Here is a 25,035-nt window from a genome sequence, read left to right on the forward strand (position 1 = left end):
TACAGGTCTTATGGCATGAAATACTTGACAATAGTTATCTGATTTCTTTATAGTAAAAGATGATGAATTTGCTACATGTGGAGTAGATGTAAGCTGCTATTCTTTTTTATAATTTTGGTTCATTCCATGTCTGGATGGGTAATGGAATTGAGAAATTTACAGTCAAAGCAAATCTCAATTTGAGAGGGATCATCTTATTCTATTGGTATGTGTTCTTTATAGGATTAGAATTTGACATCTTTTCTTGTTGTGGAATGATGGTTCTATGCTCATTATGAAGTTATGTTCATAGCTCTTCAATTTTAAATAGAAAACAATTCGAAGAGAACAGAGTTTTGAAACCCCTCACTTGGTACAGGGGAGAGAGAGAGAGAGTTCATCATTTGTTTTTTATTGTTTGTTTTCTTCTTTTGTACCATAATGTTACCCAATTCTGATCTTCTAATAGCCTTTCTTCCATTTTTCGGGCATGTCGTTCTCGTGAGTAGTCTGCTGTTGTTCAACACCCTGCACCTTGTATTATTTAATTTTTTCTTATTTATTTTTGTGACATTTATGATATGGTCTCTTAGCCATCGTGGTTAATCCAAGAATTGAAGAATTCCTTGATTTGTGGCTTGAATCATGTGTATTTGAGTTAAGAGTTATGAGGGACAACAGTGGTTTTTACCAACAATTCAGAAGGTGCATTCCAAATTATAGAGAATTGAAAAGGAATATTTGTAGTCAAAAGTTTTTCGGTTTGTTTTAGTGTTTTGGGAGCAACAGAGAACTTACATCTATTAATATAAGGTCCAAACGGGGCAACCACATATCTAATAGCGATAAGATTCGAACTTTGATGAGAAAGAGAGAGGTAAGAGAGCTTTTTATCATTTGAGAATTGAGAGTATAGGTGTGTGACTGTGATAGTGCTCATATAATTTGACATATTTATCGGATAATCAACCTCAACCATATTTGACTCATTGAAATCTTATGTAAAAATCTCAACTCGATCGTAATTTAAAGGTTCTGCTTTGTTTGAGCCACATTTCCCCCCCAGTCAGTCGAATTCCCATCAAAATTGAACTTAGCAGATATTTTGGTTTTTTTTTTGTTTTTGTGTGGGTTCAACGGTCTCTGTGGAACTCAGTATTACGGCTTACCTCACTTCCTAGAGAAAGAGTGAGAAAACCCAGATCAAATCTAAGTACTTGACCTGGATTTTGCATTTGACCACTTTTCCCAAAAAAAATTAGGTGGGAATGAAAATTTATACCGGTAGCTAAGGTTCATGTGGTGCTATTACCGTGGCTTCTGACTTGCATTTACCTATAATCATTTCCTCTTTATAGTCCATCACCTCTTCAACTGTTTCCCATCCATAATTATCTGATAATTGACCATTATGGTTGCAAAAAACAAAACAAAACAAAAGAGATTTCTCCAAGATTTGTGCCACTTTTTGAACTGCAAGTTTTCATAATTAGTTGTAAGAATTGATTTTAGAGCCACCTTAAAAACTTTCTATACCCAACGTATTTTTTGGATGAAGTTTTTGAGACAAGCTTTACCTTTTGTTTTTCTTTTTATATAAACCATAGGCCCTGTCGAAACTGCAGATCTCAAATAACTTGTAATTCTTTTTGAACGAACCAGATGCAAAAAATTCTCTTGAATGTCTCCTGTAAGAGGGAGTAATTGTACAATGTGATCCCGCGAAGGAATGGCATGCATCCATTTTATATATTTTGGGCAGGGGTCGAGGGTTGTCCTTCTCACGAAGTCGCTGTGATCTCGCACACCTCCTTAGAGAGAGAAAGCGAAGTGGGGTTCCTTTATATGCACACATCAGATCAGAGGAAGCAAATTTGGGTGACTGTATTAGAGAGAGAAGGCCTGAACTTCCCACTGCTGTAAATTAGAGAGAGAAAACGCTGAGCTCTGTGCGACTTGCTTCCCCTGCTAGAGATAGATAGAGAGAGATAAAGCCCAAATCAGATCCATGGAAGTTTTCCTGAACTTCTGTGATGAAGATACGGGAAAGAGCTTCACATCCCATCTCAACAGAGTTCTCATTGATTCCGGTATTTCCACCTTCTTCTTCCCATCCATACTACAACAACAACCAAGGGATATACAAAGAGCCATTGAGAAGTGTGAGGTGTTTATAGCCATCTTTTCCCCCAATTATGCTTCCTCTTTCTTCTGCCTTGACCAACTTTCTTATTTTCTGAGTTTGCCACGGAGGTCGAGGTTTATTCTTCCTGTGTTTTATGATGTGGAGCCTTCGCATGTCCGCTGGCAAAGTGGGCTTTTTGAAGAAGCCTTTGTGGATCACAGGAATAAGAATGGGTTTGATGAGGAGACAGTGCAGAAGTGGAGAAAGGCTTTGAAAGAATTTGCCTCTCTTTCTCGTTGGGAAATGAAGAATTACAGGTATAACCAATTACCTCTGATTTCTTGAAAAAACAAACAAAAAAAAATCTCTCTCTTTCTCGTTCTAGGTTGGGAAATGAAGAATTACAGGTATAACCAATTACCTCTGATTTCTTGAAAAAACAAACAAAAAAAAGATCTCTCTCTTTCACTTTCTAGGTTGCGATGAGGAACTCCATGGAAACTAAGTATAAAAAGTGGATCCACATTTATTATTATTTTCAGGTCCTGTATTGATAGTTAACATTTATTTGGTTTTTAGCTTTTAATATCCCATTGAAAGAATTGCAGGGACTAAAGCCTTTTTTTTTATTTTTTTAAATATTTTTATAGATATATGAAATGGGACCGATGTACTCTTAGACTTTAGCTGGGCCATCTTAGTTTGGTTCTATAGCAGCACTTGATTTTGCTGTCATCTTAGTTTGGTTCTATAGCGGCACTTGATTTTGCTTCGAATTTCAAATCCCGGATCAGTGGGTGGATAATTCACCCATAGGTCCATGTTGGATCATTGGATCGGCGATCGAGTCTGAATCAATCGGAATCGATGTTCAAAAAAGATAAAAAAAAATAGATTAGACAAAATAAAAATTAAAATAGCGGTTTAGGGGGTGGAGATATAAGGGGATCCTAAGAAATGGGGGATAGGGCCAAGACCCATACCATCTTGGAACCAGTTCAGTCTCAATAGATTCCCATCCGGATAGGTAATTCAAATACGCATTTTGAATTCATTTTTTCTTTAATTGCCTAATGCGACGGGATCATCTATAGGACGGAAGCAAATTTGGTAAATGAACTTGTCAAGCATGTTTCTGCAAAGTTGAACTATGAAACACCATTGCATGTCACTGATTACCCGATTGGGCTCGATTCTCGGGTGGATGATGTGCTGAGACTCTTAGACATTGATGCTAATGATGCTCGGATGATTGGTATCCATGGTATGGGTGGCATCGGTAAGACCACTCTTGCCAAGGCAGTGTTCAACAAAATATATTCCAGCTTCCAAGGCAGTTGTTTCCTCTCAGATGTTCAAGAATCTTCAAAAACAAATGTTGGAGTTGTCAGCTTGCAGAAACAACTTCTCCAGGAACTGCTTAATGAAGGAGATCCATGTATTTGTAATGTTGATGGAGGCATCAATGTTATTAAGAATAGGATTGGGTCCAAGAAAGTTCTTGTTGTAATTGATGATGTTGATAGCGAGGAGCAGCTTGAAAAAATAATCGGTAATCGTGATTGGTATTCTCAAGGAAGTCGGACCATCATCACTAGTAGGGATGAGCATGTGTTGAATGTGCGTAATAGAGTGGATAGTGATCATATTTATGAGCTCAAGGGATTGGATGACGCACAATCTCTTGAACTATTTAGTTGGTGTGCATTCCAGAGGAATCAACCGATGCAAGAATATGTGCAGCTCTCCAAGGATGTGACATCCACCGCTGGTGGGCTTCCCCTTGCTCTTGAAGTTCTGGGATATTACTTATGTGACAAGCGAAGCATTGATGAGTGGGAAGATGCAACAACAAAGTTGAAAAGAATTCCTGAAGATAAAATCATGCTGAAGCTGAAAGTAAGTTTTGATGATTTGAGCGAAGAAACAAAACAAATATTTCTTGACATTGTGTGCTTCTTTATTGGGGAAGATAAGGATTATGCAATTGACATATGGAAAGGTTGTTGTTTCCCTGCTTTAGATTCCATAAGGAAATTATTGCAAAGGTTACTTATAAAGATTATGAATCGGAATTCCTTGTGGATGCACGACCAACTTCGTGATATGGGGAGACGGATTGTTGAACTAGAAAACCTGGGTGATCCTGGAAAGCGTAGTAGGTTATGGTCTGAAGAAGATGTCACTGCTGTGTTGAAGAATTACATGGTGAGAAATTTCTAAAAACAACTAATTTTATCTTGTTGTAGAAACTTTTATTGAATTATTTGATTGTAATCGATTTATTTCTAAAAAACACTAATTTTATAATGTTGTAGAAACTTTTAATGAATTATTTGATTATAATTGATTTAGCTTCATTTCATCAAGAGATGAGATAGATGAGATAAGGTTAGTTGCATCTGTTTCTTTAGCATCTTATTGCTTGGCTGACATTTACGACTATTGTAGATTAGGGAACTCGTAAGGTTCGAGGTCTAATACTTGAAGGGAATGAATGGGAGAGGAGTTGGGAAACTGAAGCATTTAAACCAATGACTAATCTGAAGCTACTTAGCATCAGTAATGCATCTCTCAATGGAAGCTTCAAAGCACTTCCATCAGAATTGGTGCCCTTTACAGTACCTCCCAGGTGATCTTAGCTATGAGAAGCTAGTTGTCCTTGACTTGTCAAACAATGACTATGTCCTTGAAATTTCGAGCAGCAACATCAAGCAGGTGTAATACTTGACTCACATTTAACATTTTTTTGTGTTATTTCCTTGTATATTTGAAACCTATCATGGTTATTATCTTTCTTAACGAACAACCTTTTTTTTTTTGCACAGCTGTTTCCAAAGTTGAACGTTCTCAATTTAAGATGCTGTACTTTATGGAGAATTCCCAACTGTTTTCTATACCCTAACTTGGAGAAGTTGAATCTCATATCATGCTGCAAGTTGGTTGAGATTCCTGACCCCATAGGCCTTCTAGGGAATTTAGTTTATCTGAATCTTGAAAACTGCTACAACCTGAAGGAATTGCCTAATTCGCTAGGCTCACTAGTTAACCTTAGGGAGTTGAATGTGAATGGCTGCAAAGAACTCAGTAGATTCCCAGCCTCAATGGGAAGGATGAGGTCACTGCTTTGTCTACGGATGCAGGAAACTGCTATTGCCGCATTACCTAATGATTTTGGATGTCTTTCTAACTTGGAAGACTTATATATGTGGAATTGTAAACAGTTAGAAGAGCTCCCGGAAAGCTTTGGAAGTCTTACATGTTTAAGGATTCTCAACATAGGAAACAACATCAATTTGACAAGGCTTCCATCTACTTTCTCAGGTCTTTGCTCCTTGGAAATATTCAATGCATCTGACTGTAACCTGCAGGGGATGATTCCTGATGACTTTGAGAAGTTATCCTCATTGACAACCCTGGTTCTCAGTGGAAACAGCATCCAAGGCCTCCCTAGGAGCATGAGGGGCCTTTCTAATCTTGAAACGTTGTATATAAATAGTTGCAAGCAGCTGGTAGCTATCCCTGATCTCCCCACTAGTTTGAAATATCTGAGTGCTTCCGGATGTGAAAGCTTGCAAACGTTGCCCAAGCTATCGAATCATTCTAAACTAGACTACTTGAATGTTGTAGATTGTGGTGAGCTCTCAGGTATCCAGGATCTACCCACCACTTTGAAAATTTTGGATGCTTCCAACTGCATATCATTGCAAATTATACCCAACTTCTCTCACCTTTTTCAACTTTAAAAATTGGATCTCTCAAACTGTAAGAGGCTGATTGAGATACAGGGTCTCAGTGGGTTGATGTGTTTGAGAGAATTGCTCTTGAGTGGGTGTAAACCTCACGTTTTGAGGGGTCAAAGTCTACTGGAGGTAAGTTACTTCGTTCACAAGAAAATTCCTACTGCCTGGTTCTTGAGACATCTTTATTACTTTTGACTGCTAATGTTTTTTTATCCTATACATGTAGGAAATGTTTACAGGTTTATATAGTTTAAGTGTTCCTGGAAGCAAGGTTCCAAATTGGTTCATGTGTAAGTGCACATCGAGATACATAAGGATTCAGGATATCGAAAATCCAGATTGGTTCATGTATCAAACTTTGTCATGCACAGTGTCAAGGATATCAGAAGAAGGCCTTCATATTAGAGAAATGATGGTGTGGTTTGTTATCTATGTCAATGAACTTAGTTGCACTCACCAGAAGCATGTTGTCAACTTATTGATCAAGAGGAAAGGTAGGGAAAAGGATAGACTTCCATTGGGAATTTATCCAGGGACCCACCGGAATCAAATTTATATTTACCATTTCCGAGATGGCATTGGGTTTGAGTTTCAAATGAACTGGTTGAAAGATGGGGATCAAATTGAATTCGTTAGTGAATCGACATATTACGAGGATCAAATTGAAGTCATTAATGAATCAGGACCATCCCTGACACCATCCTTGGGATTTCCATGCTATCATTTGAAGCAGGCAGGGATCCATCTTGTCTATGAATCAGAAGACACCGAGGATTCCATTGAAGAAAAACTGGCTGACTTCTTCAATTCATTGCATGTTCAATGGCAGCTTACAGCCTCTCTGTACGTAAGGTACCCATTTTGGTTTCGGATTGCTACACCATACTTTTTATGTGGCATTTGGATTCTCAAATGAGTTCAATATCAGCTACCTTTTTATTCATTGATTTTGAATGACAAATGACATATTTCTGCCGCATTTCTTTCATTCTTTTGATTCCCAGATGCCTCCCATGAACAAAGACTTGCTAAAACAAATTGTAGTGAATCTTGAGTAGCATTGCCTGATTTATATTTAAACTATAAAGTGCCCAATTTTTATACTACTATCGAGCTCTTACAGGACTCACTCTCTCTCTCTCTCCCTCTCTTTCTCTCTCTCCATGTGTGTCTGGCAGCACGCCTGGTGTTATAGGTCTAATCAATGGTTTAAAAACCGGATCGGTGACCCGGATCGGGCTTTTCAAAAACCGATCCGGATCGGCGAATCGGCGATCCCGATCGGCGAATCGGCGATCCGGATCGGAATCGGGTGAATCGGTCAGAATAAAGCTTCAAAAAAATCCGAAAAAATTATTAAAATTCATTATAAATATTGGTTTTTAGGAATTCAATAAAAAATGAGGGTACTCCATTAAGAATTTTCATGTTTTTGAATGAATATGCGAATATTGATATGTTCTTTCCCTGCATGAACCGCCATTCAGCATTTAATTTACAGTATTTCGTGCTCATCCCTACACTGTTGCTGTTGGGACTCGATATGTGAGTAATATGGCTGGGATAGGGTGACCTCAGAATCATCATCTCTCTCGTTTTCTCTTTGAATAATATGGATTAAAAAAAAAAAAAAACAAATTTTCAAAAAAATCGATCATGGATTAAAAAAAAAATCACAAATTTTCAAAAAATTCTATCATGGATTACAAAAAAAAATTCGATCATGGATTAAACAAAAAAAATCACAAATTTTCAAAAAATTCAATCATGGATTACATAAAATTCAATCATGGATTACATAAAATTCGATCATGGATTACATAAAATTCGATCATGGATTACAAAAAAAAACAAACAAAAAAAACAAAAAATTCAATCGTGGATTACAAAAAAAAAAAAAAATAGTTCGATCATGGATTACAAAAAATTCAATCATGGATTACAAAAAACTCTATCATGGGTTACAAAAAAAGCAAAAAACAAAAAATTCAATCATGGATTAAAAAAAAACAAACAAACATTTCGATCATGGATTACAAAAAAAAAACAAACATTCCGATCATATATTACAAAACATTCGATCATGGATTACAAAAAATTCTATCATGGGTTACAAAAAAAAAAAAACAAACAAAAAAATCGATCATGGATTACAAGAAAAGAAAACAAACATTTCGATCATGGATTACAAAAAATTCTATTATGGGTTACAAAAAACCAAAAAATTCGATCATGGATTACAAAAAAATCTATCATGGATTACCAAAAAAAAAAAAAAAAAAAAAAAAAAAAAAAAAAAAAAAAAAAAAAAAAAAAAAAAAAAAAAAAAACTGTACGGAATCGGCGATTCACTGTTCGGACTCGCCGATTCCGTACAGTGAATCGGCGATTCACTGTACAGAATCGTCCGGTTCTAGAGAAAACCGGACGATTTCCGATTTTTGGGCGATCCGGTTCCTTTTTCACTATTTCCGAGTCGAACCGGGCGAGTCCGGTTCGACTCGGCGTTTTTCAAAACGCTGGGTCTAATGGCACGATATACTTGATGAATAGATTTCTGTTTTCTTTATGCATGCTGTTGTTCTTTAGGTAATCCCAAAAGATGATGAATTTCCTATGCCTGCAGGAGGACATAAGCTGTCACTGTCAGTTTTCTTTGTGCTTTTGGTTATGTCCATGTTTGAATGGGGTAATGGTTTTGAGTACTTTATAGTCAAAAGCAAATCTCAACTTGAGAGGATCGTCTTATTATTTGGTATGTATTCTCTATCAGATCAGTACATGACATCTTATCTTGTTGCAGAATGATGGTTCTACTACCCTGTTGTGCTCATTATGAATTTATGTTCATAACTCTTCAATTTTAAATAGAAAACAACTCAAAGAGAACAAAGTTTTGAAATCCGTGACTTGGTACAATTGCTTTCAGAAATAAGAGAGGTACCACCTACTTTGAGCATCTGATACATCCACAAAGCAAAAGCAGCAGTGAAACTCTTTCTAGAGAGAGAGAGAGTAATTGGGATTCTATTGAGAGACTTTTATCATTTGCTTTATATTGGTTGTTTTCTTCTTTTGTACCATAATGGTATCCAACTCTGATCTTCTTTTTGATAGCCTTTATCCATTTTTCAGGCATGTCATTCTGGTGGGTGGTTTCCTCTTGATTGACACTCTTCACTTTGTATTCTTTAAAAATTTTCTTTATTATTTTTGTGACATTTATGATACGTTCTCTTTCCGCTCGCGGTTAATCCAAGAATTGAAGAATTGCAACCATTGCTTGTATAAAATTGAAGAATGTTTTTTTCCCACCTAATTGACTTCATTAGAAGCTAAAATGGTTCCTGAGAAATCCTTTTAAGATTTATGTTGGGGTTGAAACCAAAAATCATCCTTAGATTCAAAATGATTTCCTAAAGTACCTTCATAGATGAGTGCTTTTTGTATTTTCTTAAATGATTTTACGCCTATATATATTTAATAAAAGTTTCCCAAACCTGGGCTAATTTTAGGAAAAGTCAAAGTACTTTTCTCAATTTCCAACGCAAGCAACATGATCCTAAATTCCTAGTTTGTTTCGTTGCTCTTCATAGTTCCTTCTGTTGAAGTCTTTTTGAGATGGCAAATTTCCTACAGCCATTTTTATACATTTCCAGCTTAGTTACGGACACAAACAATTGGACAGTTCATGTATGAATGAATCCTTTGACTCATGTCTTTCATTTTTCTGCTCCAAATGAATCCCCCCTCCTAGATTCCCTCTAGGTCTTCTATTGGATGGATATTTAAATCCGAGGATTTGAGAACTCAAATTCAAAATTTAAAAACAACTCCAACCACATGGTTTCTTTAAAAAATTAAAAAAGAAAAAAGGAAAAAAAACACACACACCTCCAGGGGATTAAGATAGAAGTGCCCATCGGTAGAAAGGTCCCATTAACTAGTAATGTAATGCGTTGATCCGAACCGAATTACAAGTTCGCATTGACTAGATTGGATTTGGATCTTATAAGGCTTATCCAAGTCCAACAAACCCAAAATTGATTAGGTCCAGAGTTTGTGTGTGTGTATGTGAGTGGTGAAACTGGCAGATCCAAGTGAAATTATTCGAAACATACCTTAAGTTTCGACTTATTAGAAAAAAAAACTTTAAACTTTTGTAAATCTCGTCCATATATTTTTTAATCATGTTTTACATTTTTTTTTTAATCAAAATAGTCTTCACGGTAGTCGTATTACTGTAAAGGTTTTATGTATCACGGTAGTTAAAGTGTCATGATGAATTTCGAAAGTTATGCGGCACCTAAAATACACTTACGATTCGAAAGTGTATCATGATACTTGAAAGACTCTGATGGTAGCAGCTGAGCACACCCACATCCTTTCTTCTTGCTCTTTCCTTGGATTGTTGCCTCTTCTGTTGTTGCGCGCACGCACACAGCCAGAAATCATCATATTCCAGGCACATTTTTCAGAATTACACCCACTAGGGAATGAAGGGGTTGAGGTTCATCAACAAGAAACTGAAATCTTTGACGCCATCATTGGTTGTTACAACCCTAAAGACCACCTTGCAATCCGCACCGATTATGTGAAGAAGAAATGTCCAATACACCCAAAAACCCTTCTTCAACATATTTCGATACGATAGACATCTCTGACCTTTTACGTGACCACGAAGTAGAAGAAATGATCTCTCACCCCTCCTTTGACAAAGAGAGCATCATGCCCACCTTAAATCTTCCACCAACCCCACCCGAGAAGAAACCTGTAAAAAACAGAACTCAGCACCGGCACATAAAGAGGTGTATGACGTGTACTCGAAGACCGTGACGGTAGCAAGGAGAGAGGATGTGGGTGTCAAGACTATCAAGGTCTTTTGAGTACTATGGTACACCTTCAAGTCATTACGGTATTTTAAGTGTCGTAACTTTTGAAAGTCATAAAGACACTTTTAGGCGTAGATGCACGACCAATTTCATGATCCGGGGAGACGGATTGTTGAACTGGAAGACCTTAAGGCATGGATGCACGACCAACTTCGTGATCTGGGGAGACGGATTGTTGAACTGGAAGACCTAGATGATCCTCGAAGGCGTAGTAGGTTATGGTCTGAAGAAGATGTCCCTACCACAATGAAGAATCATACGGTAAGAAATTCCTAATTGGAGAAATCATTTAATGAATTATTTCATTGGTATCAATTTAACTCTGGTTCGTCAAAAGAAAATATGGTCATGTTGTCGCTTAAAATATGGTTAGAATAGATACCTATGTTTTTTGGGCATCTTGTCGCTTGGCTGACGTTTACTACTATAGCTGATTAGGGAACACGTAAGGTTCGAGGCTTAATGCTCAAGAAAGAATCGGAGAGGGACGAGGCTTAATGCTCAAGAATGAATCGGAGAGAAGTTGGGAACTTGAAGCATTTAAACCAATGACCAATCTGAAGAGACTTAGTATCAGTGGTGTATCTCTTAATGGAAACTTCAAATCCATTTCACCAAAATTAGTGCGGCTAAAATTGCAGGGTTATCCTTTGCCGTACCTCCCAGGTGATCTTAGCTATGAGGAGCTAGTAGTCCTTGAGTTGTCAAACAAATATTGTATCCTCAGAAATTTCAAACATCATCAAGCAGCTGTGAGACTTGGATCCGGACCTGATCAAACTTAGATGGTATTCAGGTCCAAGATTTGGACCCAGACCTGGATATGGGTCGGGTTTGGGCCCCCATGTCCAGGTTTGGGTCCATCGAAATTATCATATATAACCTCTATTTTATGTGGAAAGTCTCATTTATTTTTATTTCAGTGGACATGACATGCTTGAATTAAACCTTCGTACTAAGGGCCGGCAAAGGTTTGGGGTGGGTCGGGCCGGGCTGAGCCAGCCCTAGCCGAGCCCAGCCCGTAGGGCCACGCCTAACGCTGATCGGCCCAAATAAGCCTTGGCCCTGGCCCTAGCCCTAGCCCAGGTCCGACCTTAGCGTTAGCCCTATTGGGGTCCGGCTGGCCAAATAAAAAAAAATTAAGTAAAAAACTAAGAAAGAGAGGGCAATGCCCAGCCCGACCCTACCATCGGGCCGCAGTTGCTTAGCCACCCTCGTGCCACATAATATGGCCCATGCCCTAGCTTTTTAAAGATGGGTTGACCGTGGCGGGTTGGGTGTAGGGTTTTTGAGAACCTCATAGTTTGCGAAATCGAGAATCCCAAACATCGGGATCCTACCCAAGATCGTGTACATGGTTGACTAAATGCAAAATAGATGAATACAACTACAAATAGAGTGCGAGAAATAAATCAAACACAAAAAACACAAGATTACGTGGTTCACCTCATAAGGCTACATCCACGGATTCGGCAAGTAGAAATTCACTATCACAATGAATATTACAGTTTTGAATTACAAGAGATAATACATATCTCTAAACATTGGTAAAAAACTATCATCGATCTTCCCTTCAGATACTACCTATATCTAAACATTGTTAAAAAACCATCACTAATCTTCTTTTGTAAACCTGCTCTTCCGACTGTACAACATTGTCGATCAACATCATCTTTCTCATTGCAATATCACTATTGGAAAGATAACCTCGAGAGCAACCAAGAGACTTTCTCTCTCTAAAAGTGAAAGTTAACCAATCTAAAACTTATAGGAATATCGATTCTCTTTCGGAGGCCATGTTTCTCTCTCTTGAGAATCTATCTTCATATTGAAAATCCATTCCCATAACCTTAAAAAAGGTGACCTTAAAAAAGATAGGTATTATTTCTTATTTGATTCTCTTATAAAAATTTCATTTTCTTGCTTCTTAATTTTTTTCATTTTACCATAATACCTTGAAAATATGAGTTTAGTGATTTGGCTATCACCATTACCAACATTGACACCCTTCATAAACCCCCCTTCGTGCATTTTATCTCCTTACATCACTTATTTTTTCTCAGGACACGCCCTCCTAAATTTTGAAATGCTGTAAACCTAAGAAAACCCCAACAACTCGTGATGAAATTGTGGCCGGAAATTTCGTAGCATGTAGCTCATTAGTTGCCGAGATATCTAAGAGGGTATTAACATCAATTGCTGAGATTTTTCCGTTAATTAAGCAATGGCTTTTCCTAATTCGTTCATTTACAATACCCATCTTGTTTTGTCGTTTTGTTATGAAAAGTATACAATGAAATCATCGATCTTGATTATTAGTCGGGTGAAATTAGATGGCTGTATTTATTCTATTGACCAACTTCAAACATCAAAATTTTTTTTCTAGAATTTATGACACATCGAAATTATCAAATTTTATATGGTTCTATTAGAAAAAGTATGCAATAAAACCATTGATCTTGATCATTAGTTAGTGAAATTAGAGGGCTGTATTTATTCCATTGATCAAACTCAACCTTCCAAAAAAAAAATTCTAGAATTTTATGACATATCCAAGTTATTAAATTTTACATTGGATGGTATCATGGGTAAATGATCTCATTATATATTTTTTAAAAATTAAAAATAATAATTTTAGTAGAAAAACATTTGGGCCATTAATTTCTTTTTTTTACACTTTTTTGGACCCGATATATAGCCATGCGGTCCAGCCCGCATGAAACAAATTTCCCACTAGTCTAATCATTGGAGGGAAGATTCGTTGCTGCTGCTGCTGCTGCTTCTCCTTTTTCTTCTCCATTGGGATGAAAAATGTCGGTGGTGGCCGTACCCATAGGGTTGAGCGGAATTTCTGCGCAGGAATTGCTTCCTCCCTTTCCAAGTAATCTGCCCCGACACAGGGGGAAATTAACCAAAGTCGCGTTGGTGTAGAGAGAGCCTAAACTCCTTCGCAAAGCTGCAAAACATTGTGAATTAGAACAAACCCTAGAAAATCTCTGCTCCACTCACCAGCTAGGGATTTAGATCGAGATAACTCAAATCAAATCCATGGAAGTTTTCCTGAACTTCTGTGACCTAGACACGGGAAAGACCTTCACATCCCATCTGAAGAAAGCTCTTGATGTTTCTGGTATCTCCGCATTCTTACCGACACAACAACAGCAGCAACTGAGTGATATACAGAGAGCCATTGAAAAGTGTGAGGTGTTTATAGCTGTCTTCTCCTCCAATTATGCTTGCTCTTCTTTCTGCCTTGACCAAATTTCTTATTTACTGAGTTTGTCGAGGAAGAGGACCATCTTTGCTGTGTTTTATGATGTGGAGCCTTCGCATGTCCGCTTCCAAAAGGGGCATTTTGAGGAAGCCTTTGTGGATCATAGGAATAAGAATGGGTTTGATGAGGAGACAGTGCAGAAGTGGAGAAATGCTTTGAAAGAAGTTGTCTCTCTTTCTGGTTGGGAAATGAAGAATTACAGGTATAACCAATTACCTCTGATTTCTTGAAAAAACCAAAAAAAAAATAAAAAATCTCTCTTTCTCTTTCTAGGTTGCGACGAGGAACTCCATAGAGAATAAGTATAAAATGTGGATTCACTTGTATTACTATTTTCACATCCTGTAATGATAGTTAGCATTTATTTGGTCTTTAGCTTTTAATATCCCATGGTAAGAATTGCTGAGGTTAAAGCCATTATGTTTTTTTAATATTTTTGTGGATATATAAAATGGTGCCTGATGTATTCCTTAGACTTTAGCTAGGCCATCTTGTTTAGTTCTGTATTTTTCTCCATATTTCAAAACCCAGATCGGTACATGAGATCGTTCACATGCATGTTTGTGTCAAATCGCCCGATCTGTATCGGGTTTGAATTGGTGTTCAAATAAAAAAAAATGAAACAAAATTAAAATTAACATAGGGGTTCATGGGAGTGGGGATTATATATATATATATATATATATATATATATTTATCCCTCTAATACAGTACTGTATCTTACTCAGGTAGAACAATTGTTAATTGGAATATCGATGGTATGTTTGATCATCAAATACTTGATACCATGAAGCATATAACCATGTATGCTATTGCCTGCAAGATAGCAGGAAATCATGACCAAGAAGTGGCCAAAGCCATTGTCTGTGGATTTACAGGATGGTTCAGGGGATGGTGGGATTTCCACATGAGTGAATCCTCTAAACAACAAATTTTAAATGCTACAAGACAATGGACTGTAAAAAATGAATTCAATCAAGACATACCTCATAGTGAAAGTGATGCTATTAATACACTTATTTATACAATAACGCTTCATTTTGTGGGAAGTACTTCCTTATTAGATGCTAGGTTAGAAGATCTACTATCTAATTTAAGATGTCCAACATTATCCCACTACAAATGGTATAAAGATGTGTTCTTCTCACGACTTCTGTCACGAGAAGACAGTAGTGCGGACCATTGGAAAGAAAAATTCATAGCAGGATTACCTTACCTGTTTGGCGAAAAGGTAAAAAATAGACTAAAGAATAAAAATGAAGGAATAATTCCATACTCTCTTTATACCCTTGGAGAATTATCTGCAGAAATCTGTGCAGAAGGTCTTGCTCTGTGTACTGACTTAAAGTTAAAAAGGTAACTTGAAAAGCAAAGAATGATTAGTAAAAAGGAATTAGGAGATATCTGTGAACAATTTGGTTATAATACGATTCCATCATCTGATATACTCTATAAAAGGAAAAATAAAAATAAAAAGTATAACTTTGGTAAAAAGAAAGATATAAAAGATAAGTTTACTAAAAAATTTTCCCCAAAACCAAATTGAAAAAGGGAAAAAGAAAAATCCCAGTATGTTATAATTGTGGGAAAGTAGGACATTACAAAAATAAATGTAAGGTTAAAAAGAAAATCAATGCCATGCCCTACAGCTTAAAGAGGAAATCAAAACTCAGATATACGATATACTTCAGATAGAAGAAGAATCAGATACTGATACCTCAAACTCAGAAACTGAGACTATTGTCGGAAGAATAGAAGATGAAAATTTAATATTGAGTAGTTCCGACTCTGATGAGGAAATGAAAGATTGTTTCTGTAATACTCTTACAAATGAAGAGTTTTTAATCATAGAACTAATAGATAACATAGCGGACCCAGAAGCCAAACGAGAAGCCTTAACACAATATATACAAATGGCTAAAACCAAAAAGAAACCTGTCCCTCTAGTTAAGACACAAGAGGAATATAGTTTAGCAGAAATACTTAAAAGAATTAGTAAAAAAGATATTGTTCATAAAGAGCCTTCTATTTCTGAACTGAGACAAGAAATAAACGAAGTAAAATCTGAAGTTCAACATCTTAAGAATAGAATAAGAATTTTAGAAATGACTGCTGATTTTTTTGAAGAAGATAATGATGATGAATTAGAATTTGATAGTCTTTTGCAAACCCATAAAAACATAGTACCTTCAATAGTGCCTCCAATAATTGGAGCCCCAGAATCGTCTGAATCAGCTGATAAATCTATACATGATAATAATTATCTAAACCTATTAGATAAAGTTATTACTCAGAAATGGTTTACTTTAGTAAGAATAATAGTACGTAAAGAATTCAGTTTTCAATCTTTAGCATTAATAGATTCAAGAGCAGATCTTATCTGTATAAATGAAGGATTAGTTCTTACTAAATATTTTAGTAAAACAACTCAAATACTTAATACAGTAGATGGTAGCAAATTAATGAGTAAATATAAATTGTCCAATGCTGCAATATGTAATAATGGTAATTGCTTTGAAATGCCTTTCATTATGGTAAGAGGGTTGAGCCAAGTTGTTATACTTGGTACTTCTTTTTTAAATTTATTATACCCTTTGAAAATAGATAGTACAAGGATTGAATCAAATCTAGAAGGACATAAGGTAAAATTTGATTTTATAGATAAACCAAAAGTAAGAGAAGTTAATAACATCAAACAAACTATAGAAAATAAAGAAAGATTTCTATGCCATCTAAAAGAAGAAGTAAAACATAGAATAATAGATGAAAGACTTTCATTGCCAGAAAATAAGAAGAATATTGAAAATATTCAAAGAAAAATAGAAGAAGAGATTTGTAATGATCTGCTAAAAGCCTCAGAAAAGGAGCGAGGAGCACCAAGACTGGTAATAAACTACAAGCCTTTAAACCAGGTACTCAAATGGATAAGATATCCAATACGGAATAAAAAAAATCTACTTGGTAGGCTTGTCAGTGCTTGTATATTTTCTAAATTTGATTTAAAGTCTGGCTATTGACAAATACAGATAGCTGAAAATGATAAATATAAAACTACTTTTAATGTCCCCTTCGGACAGTATGAATGGAACGTAATGCCTTTTAGGCTAAAAAATGCTCCTTCAGAATTTCAGAATATAATGAATGATATTTTCAATCCTTATATGAAATTTATGATTGTTTACATAGATGATGTTTTGATATTTTCAGAAAGCATTGAACAACATTTCAAGCATATAAATATATTTATATATGCAATTAAAGCTTCGGGTTTAGTTATCTCGGCCAAGAAAATCAGTCTTTGCCAAACCAAAATAACATTCCTAGGTCACAATATTTTTCAAGGAAGTATTATCCCTATTGATAGGGCTATAGACTTTGCAAATAAATTTCCCGATATTATTTTAAACAAAACAGAACTCCAAAGATTTTTAGGCTGCCTAAATTATATTTCGGATTTTTATGAAAATCTTGCCATTGATGCTAAGCCTTTATTTGAAAGATTAAAAAAGAATCCACCTAGGTGGATTGATGAGCATACGATGGCAGTTAAAAAAATAAAAAATAAGGCAAAGGTTTTACCATGTCTAGCACTATCTAATCCTGATGCTTTTAAAATAATTGAATGTGATGCCTCCGAAATAGGATTAGGAGGAATTTTGGAACAAAGAATAAATGACAAAGACCAATTAGTCCGCTTTACTTCAAAAGTTTGGAATACCACTTAGCAAAATTACTCCACGGTTAAGAAAGAAATCTTAGCCATCGTTCATTGTGTAAAAAAATTTCAGAGTGATTTGTAAGGCAGCAAAAGATATCTTACTCAAAGATGTCAAAAATTTGGTCTCAAAACAAATTTTTGCCAGGTGGCAAGCAATCCTCTCATCTTTTGATTTTACAATAGAACATCTAAAAGGCAATTCTAACTTTCTTCCTGATTTCTTAACACGTGAATTTTTGCAGGGGGGACAGAGATAGGGACAGAAGGCAGGCAATAATGAATACCAATGCTCAGAATAAAGGAAAGAATAAAATGGAAATTGTTCCATCTCCATCTTCTGGACCACCTATAATAAGTCATCCACCATTTTCAGGAAAACCGATAATAAACTCTCCTGGAACCCCAAGCCAACTTATAAAAAGACAGGCTCAAGAACTTGTCTCTTATCCTAGCCCAATAAGAGTTTCTCCTTCAGAAAAATCTTTGTTTATAGAAACCACCTTTTTAATAGATACAATAATAGAAGATGAGCATTGGGCTTTAGACCCAGTAATTATTGCCAACCAGTATTTAATAAATAATTTGAATCCCTCCAATGGTAATGAAACGAGAGAATGGTACGAAGCATTCCTACTGGAAACAGGCTCTATCACTTTGGTACATTTCTACCAAAGAAATACAAATATAGTAGCTTACTCAAAGCTCCAAATAAGAAAAATAATATCATATAAAGAATGGGGATCAGACCCTATGAGAAGTAGAAAGTTACAGGCTCCAGAATTTAATAATAAATATTACAAATATTCTGAATACACGGATGCCTGGCATAAGGTTTTTACCCTCCAAAATAGCAATAACTCACACACTTGGTTCGTACAGATGAAATTGCCAATAGTTGAAAAACTTCCTAATTGGTTTAGGAACTGGTTCTAGATTTGGGGATCCGGAACAGAGATTCTTCCTGATAAAATACAAAATCTCAAGCCAAGTTTGTTGAATTCAATAATAATGACCCCCAAATAGATCACCATTTATACTTCATAGCATTCCGGATTATGAAATGGAATTTTGCAATATCTGATAATCTGACCAATGACTGAGAATATATCCCAAGGCTAGGAAAGAAAATATATATTAAATGGTGGAACGTCTATGAGAACAAGTCTCTTGATCCAGAGAATATTAACCTCAAAAGAGTCCCAGGTCAAACACTAGAAGAAAACCCAAATAGTTTTGCTGAATATATTAATAAAATGAGAAGGCAAAATCCAAAAGCAACCAAAGAAGAATTGAAAAAACAGTTGCTTCAAATATTTGAAGAAGAAGGAGAAGCAATGTCAACCTCATCACAGAATCATGAAGATTATACAGTTTTTGCAATCTTATCAATAGTTATCATATGAGAAATATATATATATATATATATATATATATATATATATATATATATATATATATATATAACTAGATAGTTCTTGATATTTCTCCTTGTTCTTTATTAACCAAATAGATTTCTCAAATGATAACTATTATTAGATTTCTCATATGATAAATCTATATATATATATATATATATATATATATATATATATATATATATATATATATATACATTGATTGAGGTTGTGGTGGTTCATCCTTTGATGGGATGACTGCCTTGAGTATTATGCTTTTTGCAGGTGGATGTGTACTAGCAGTTGTAGTACCATCAGTACTTAGATAGGTTTTTTCTTCCAATGTTTGGAGTTTATCAAATGAAGGGATATGGAGTTTATTTTGGTAATTACTTATTAACCATTGAAAATATCCTTCTGTTTGTTTTTCTTTTTTCAAAAATTTATTATATTTAGCCTGTAATAATTCTTTGTACTCTTAAACAAGAAATTAAATATAAATATATTGAAGAACAAATCAATACTCCTTTAATTCAACAAAAAATTAAAACAATACAACAACAAATAGAAACATCTATTTGTAGCGAACATCCTAATGCTTTTTGGGAAAGAAAAAAGCATAGTATTAGTCTTCCCTATGAACAAGGATTTGATGAAAAACAAATACCTACTAAAGCTAGACCAATACAAATGAATACTATTTTATTAGAAATGTGTCGCAAGGAGATTAATGAACTTCAAAATAAAAAGTAAATACGACCAAGCTCCTCACCTTGGAGCTGTGCAGCTTTTTATGTCAATAAGAATGCAGAAAAGGAACAAGGAGTTCCTAAATTGGTTATCAATTATAAACCTCTAAATAAAGTTTTAAGATGGATTAGACATCCTATTCCTAATAAAAAAGATTTATTAGATAGAACTGCTCAAGCTTGTATCTTTTCCAAATTTGATATGAAGTCTGGATATTGGCATGTACAAATCCAAGAACAAGACACTACAAAGGCTGGATTCAACCATGCCAAGTAGTGAATCTGTGAAATTATAGTGTCTTGTATCTCTTAGGCATACAAGCACAGAGTTGTTTAACCCAAGTCGGGTTAAGGGTTTCACTGCTATTTGGATTAATCCAATGTGTAAATATTTGTATTTATTTTCTATATGTTTTTCAATAACTTTTTTCGATAGTAGTTGAAAGTTTTCTTGATTCTGAGTTACAGATAAACTTTCTTCTACTGTTTTGATGGCATAGCCCATCTTTAATTTGAATGATCCTTTATTATAAATATCATTAATTGGTACCTTGGAAATATTCCAATTTTGAATATGATCTTCAATATCATTGATTATTATCTGTTCCTTATTTTTGACTCTAAGTGTTTGAGATGACGTTGTACTTTTACTTTTAAGATTCCTAATTAAATTTGTCATCCGTAGGTTGCGGATAATGACAACTCAAGACGATCAAGGATCCAGCGTTTTCCCTAAGCTGCTCTTCCTGGCCTTGGCGGTACTTTGCAATAGATTCCTTTCGTCTCGTGTCTTAACTCTCGAACCAACTTTCTTGGTGATAAATTTAAGTAGGTTTCCCTAGTAATCGTATAACTTAGACTCTCACGACTTAGTGAACTATTCAGGACGTGAAACAATTTTACTTGTTCATGTACTGTATAAACAGTTTCCTGTTTGCACAGTTGTTACTGTTTGGCTCTGATACCACAAACGCCCAGGATCTACAGTTCGATCCTATAGATTGTATTAAGGTAATAATTGAACAAGCAATCCTATTAAAAGATGTTTAAAGTAGATATGTGAATATCAAACTATTATATTTAATTAATTCATGTAGAATCCTATAATAATTTAGGATGAACAGTAATATGCAGATAAGCGGAATAATAGAGACATCTATAACAAACCATTGAGCATAATTTAAGTTGCCAACCTTAATACTGAATAGTATCTTAAATTGCATAATTTATATCATATCAAACTTTATTAACATATAGAATTCTTGTAGCACACAACTCACTGTATTTTACAAACTATTGAACAGAAAAGCAGAAAGTGAAAAAACACGGAAATCAAAACTACTTACTGGGTGCATATACAGTAACTGGAAAATAACTTCCAGTGGTGTGGACAGTATGAAGGTAAAGAAGTAATATTGCAATCCCACATATTGAGAGAGTATTGAAGCTATGAGGTCAAGATAGCTTGCTGATATTGAAGTAATGAAGAGAGAGAGATGGAGCAAAACCTATTACTGGGAAAGAAGACAATAATTCTGAGAAGAAGAGGGAAGGTACTACCTGAGACCTTCTGATGACTTCGGAAGGATGGTAGAAGAGGAAACTAGAAGAGAGAGAGAAAGCAGAGAGAAAAGAAGAGAGAACTCGGACCTCTGAGCGACCTCGAGAGTGACCTTGGGACTGGAGAGCAACCTCCGGAACTAACTTGGGAGCGACCTCCCTTAATGAGAAGGAGGAGGTCTTCTTATATAGAGAGGCTTCCTTCGTCTCGAAGCAAAGGAGAGGAGAAGAGACGTAAAGGTAAAGCAAAAGGAGACTAGACGTAAAGGTGAGTGACATGACATAAAGGAATAAAAACGACAAAAAGAGATACTTTTAAAAGCTTTTGCTACAGTGATTTTTTTGTCTTTTATGCTAATGGCCACAGTGTAAGCATCTTGCACAGTGCTTTTCTTGTCTTGTTGTGTCGGTGCTACAGTTCCTTTCTTGTCTTGTTTTGTCGGTGCAGAATCTCTGTATAGTGTTTTGTCGGTGGGATGTCGGTGATGAGATTGGAAGGGAATCTTCTTTTGTTGGTATTCGTCAGTGTGGTACTATTGACAGCATTGGTGATATTGACAGTATCGGTGATTGAGTATTGCAGGAATATTCTTTATGGTCTCTGACTGAATTCATCCGGATCATCTTCTTCGGGATCAGTTTCTTCTTCCGGATCTTCCATAGGGAGATTGAGATATTGATTGGTATGTAAGGGAGATGATTGTACCGTTTCTTCAGAGGAGACTGGCTTTCTCCCTGCTTCGGCAAATATTTCTTTCATCTGTTTTTCTAATGTTTCTTTGGAGGCATTAGGGTTTGATTGAAGCGTATTTCTTAAGTATGTGGGAAAGTCAAATGAAGTATTGGCTGTATTCTGGCTTTGTGGTTTTTCAAGGGTTTTCTGGGGTATTCTTTTTGGAGTTAGTGATGTTGGGTCCATATTGAATATGTCCCACCACTTAACAGAAAATGGTCTTTCCAAGTCTAGGGATATATGAGTAATCAGAGGTGGTATCAGGGGAGATGGAATACTCCCATTTCATTATTCAAGGTATTTGGTATAAGGCCATGAAATAAAGGTGAATGTCTATGGTATTATCAATCTGGTTGTATTCTTGGAATTTTTCCTGCACTGTTTTGAAAGCAGGAGGTAAAATTTGAGAAGTTGAACCCCACACGAAAAACCAGTTTTTAAACCAGGTGGGGAATCTTTCGAAAACAGGTAGTCTAAACTGGATGTACCAGCTATGAGTATAATTAGGATTTTGATAATAGAAAAATTTATGCCATGCCTCAATGTATTCGGCATACTTGAAATATTTATATGAAAACTCTGGGTTATGAAGTTTTTTCCCATGCGCGGGATTACAACCCCACTCTTCATAGGAAAGTAGCTTTTTAATTTGGACCTTAGAATATACAATGGTCCTTGTATTCTGTTGATAGTAATGGACAACAGATATGGATCCTGTTTCCATCAATAGAATTAATACCTCATATAGTAGAACAAAAAAGACAAAAAAAGACAAAAAAAGACAAAAAGAAGTCGACAGATGACATGTGCCGTACGACAGAAGATGCCTTCCGTATTATATGGCCGACAAAAGATATTTTTACTTTTTCTTTAAGTTATGTCATGTACAAAAGTTACTTTTACTTTTTCCTTTAGTCGTGTCAAGTCATGTCATGTCTCTTTCACCCTTTATCTTTAAGTCATATCTGACTTTAAATATTCTTTTCTATCTCTTTTAAATCTCACCCACCTTGCCAGCTCACCTCTGCGAGTGCGATGCCAGCTCACCACTGCCACCGATAAGATTCCTTTCAGCTTTATGTCTTCTCTTCACTTTACAGCTCGACTTCTTTGCTTGCTCACTCCTGCCTGTAAATACCTCTCTTCTCCTTCATTTGAGGCATCGGGGATTTTCACCTTCTCTCTCTGTTCTGAGAAGCCCTGCCTGCTCTTTCTCCTTCTCTCTCTCTCTAAAGCTTCAGTGTTCTATATCCTATCTACCAGATCCTTGCAAACTTTCTAGGCAAGCCTTTCTCAAGTAAGATCTTTCCAATAATCTTTACTTTCTATTTTCAATGTGTGATTGTAATATACATAAGTTACCATCGTTCTGTCCGGACGAATGGCAACACTTTTCAAGTTTCTGCCTTTGTGACTTGTAAGTTATACACCGTCTGTATTTAGTTTGTAATTTGTATCTGTCCCTATACTTTACTTGAATCTGTATCAATAAAGATTGTTCATATTATGCAGTTTAAATTAATATTTAGTACTAAACTACTAAATAATACGTATACCACTTGGATACTAGTAGATATCTCTGTTATTTCCTTTATGATTATTCTTTTCACTTTTTTATACTACACTTCTCTTTTTAGATCATTGTTAGATTATAGCACTATGTTCTCAATGTTACTGAGATAACTTTAGAATTTAAGAATGTAATTAGAATTTTAGATCTTGGATGCTGTTTGGTATCAGAGCCACTAGAAATTATTAAATTATTTATTGTTAGACTATTTTTAGCTAATAATAGTGTTTATGAGATAAGATTATGACAAAATTAGTCATTTATATGGTAGTCCGAGTGTTAAGACTCATAGTCGCCCAGTCCTAAGACCATTTAGGCCAAGGAGAGCCGTTCAGGTCGTTCAAGACGTAAGAGGTTGACCAGAGTCATTATCCGTACCAATATATGGAAAATTTTATTAAAACCTTATCTAAAGAAGAAGTGGTCATTGAAAATATTGAACAACATATTCAAAACTGGAACATACCAAAGGTCCCAATAATAGACGTATATAAAAAAGGACTCAAAAACTTTTTATAGACATCAAAAAATTAGATCTATAGACAAATGAAAATCTTGAAAATAGACGGTCTAGATAATGTGTTGCAAGACGCACTATTTATGGGACTCAAACTTTTTTTTTTCATTCTCATACATCTTGACATCGAGATGATCTATTAGAGGGTTTTTCAACATTAAAACAACCTTTACGATAGATTTTTGAGGTGCATATGTATTTCTACATTTTAAGGTAGCAACCTTATATAAACTTTTCCCTTCTATTAGTAGTTAAAGGATAATTAATGCATCTTGTAGGTGATGTTACACACCATGTCGGTGGTGTCATTGTCCACTATTATTAATAAATGCTTTTGTTTCTATTAGGAATTTCTACTTTACCCTTGATTAATTACGTAAAATACCTTTAGACAAAAAGTTACTACACTATAAGATAAGGGTATCTAAGTGTCAAAAAATGTTGAAGATTTTAAGGGTACACTTTGTGGTGTAGCCTAACAAAACCCTATATATATATATATATATATATATATATATATATATATATATATATATAGGTAGATACTACAAAAGGCCTATAGGTGAAAATGAACAATGATTTCGCCTACCCTCATCACCATCCAAACTTCATCGCATGGTTACAGTTGTTCAGTAGTGTTTCAATTTTCATTTTTTTGTTACTAATCGTAGTAATCTGAAATTTGGAGCGTGTGTACATTTTAGTGAGGCGCACCTAATAAAAATATGAAAAAAATAATTCACAAAATATAAATTGATCAAAATACCCTTTTAAACTTTTG

The 25,035-nt window shown here is 35.4% G+C and overlaps 2 protein-coding genes across 5 annotated transcripts in view; both read left to right on the top strand.

Annotated features, from left to right (window-relative positions):
• Positions 1-1,608: 1,608 nt before the first annotated feature.
• Positions 1,609-25,035, top strand: part of LOC18443453 (uncharacterized) — a 59,193-nt gene continuing 35,766 nt past the window's right edge. The window contains exons 1-8 of the mRNA XM_088867805.1: positions 1,609-2,421; positions 3,199-4,312; positions 5,893-5,976; positions 6,074-6,694; positions 8,437-8,492; positions 8,983-8,995; positions 10,815-11,000; positions 13,764-14,215. Coding sequence (XP_088723931.1) covers positions 1,988-2,421; positions 3,199-4,312; positions 5,893-5,976; positions 6,074-6,694; positions 8,437-8,492; positions 8,983-8,995; positions 10,815-11,000; positions 13,764-14,215 — 2,960 coding nt within the window. The 5' untranslated portion in view covers positions 1,609-1,987. The remainder of the gene's footprint in view (positions 2,422-3,198; positions 4,313-5,892; positions 5,977-6,073; positions 6,695-8,436; positions 8,493-8,982; positions 8,996-10,814; positions 11,001-13,763; positions 14,216-25,035) is intronic.
• Positions 4,171-11,634, top strand: LOC110008039 (uncharacterized). Of its 4 annotated transcripts, XM_020673025.2 has the most exons (7): positions 4,171-4,312; positions 4,556-4,822; positions 4,933-5,976; positions 6,074-6,699; positions 8,474-8,602; positions 8,983-11,000; positions 11,170-11,634. In XM_020673025.2, exons 2-3 carry the CDS (start codon positions 4,670-4,672, stop codon positions 5,848-5,850), a joined length of 1,071 nt encoding a protein of 356 aa, XP_020528684.1. In that variant the 5' UTR covers positions 4,171-4,312; positions 4,556-4,669; the 3' UTR covers positions 5,851-5,976; positions 6,074-6,699; positions 8,474-8,602; positions 8,983-11,000; positions 11,170-11,634. The 4 variants fall into 4 exon arrangements, with proteins under 4 accessions (XP_020528684.1, XP_088723151.1, XP_088723150.1 ...); XM_088867025.1 differs by lacking the exon at positions 11,170-11,634 and having other exon boundaries at positions 8,777-8,983; XM_088867024.1 differs by lacking the exons at positions 8,983-11,000; positions 11,170-11,634 and having other exon boundaries at positions 8,474-8,749.

Source organism: Amborella trichopoda, chromosome 5 (genome assembly GCF_054954075.1).
Source record: "Amborella trichopoda isolate Santa Cruz 75 chromosome 5, AtrichopodaSantaCruz75HAP2 v2.0, whole genome shotgun sequence".
NCBI lineage: Eukaryota > Viridiplantae > Streptophyta > Magnoliopsida > Amborellales > Amborellaceae > Amborella > Amborella trichopoda.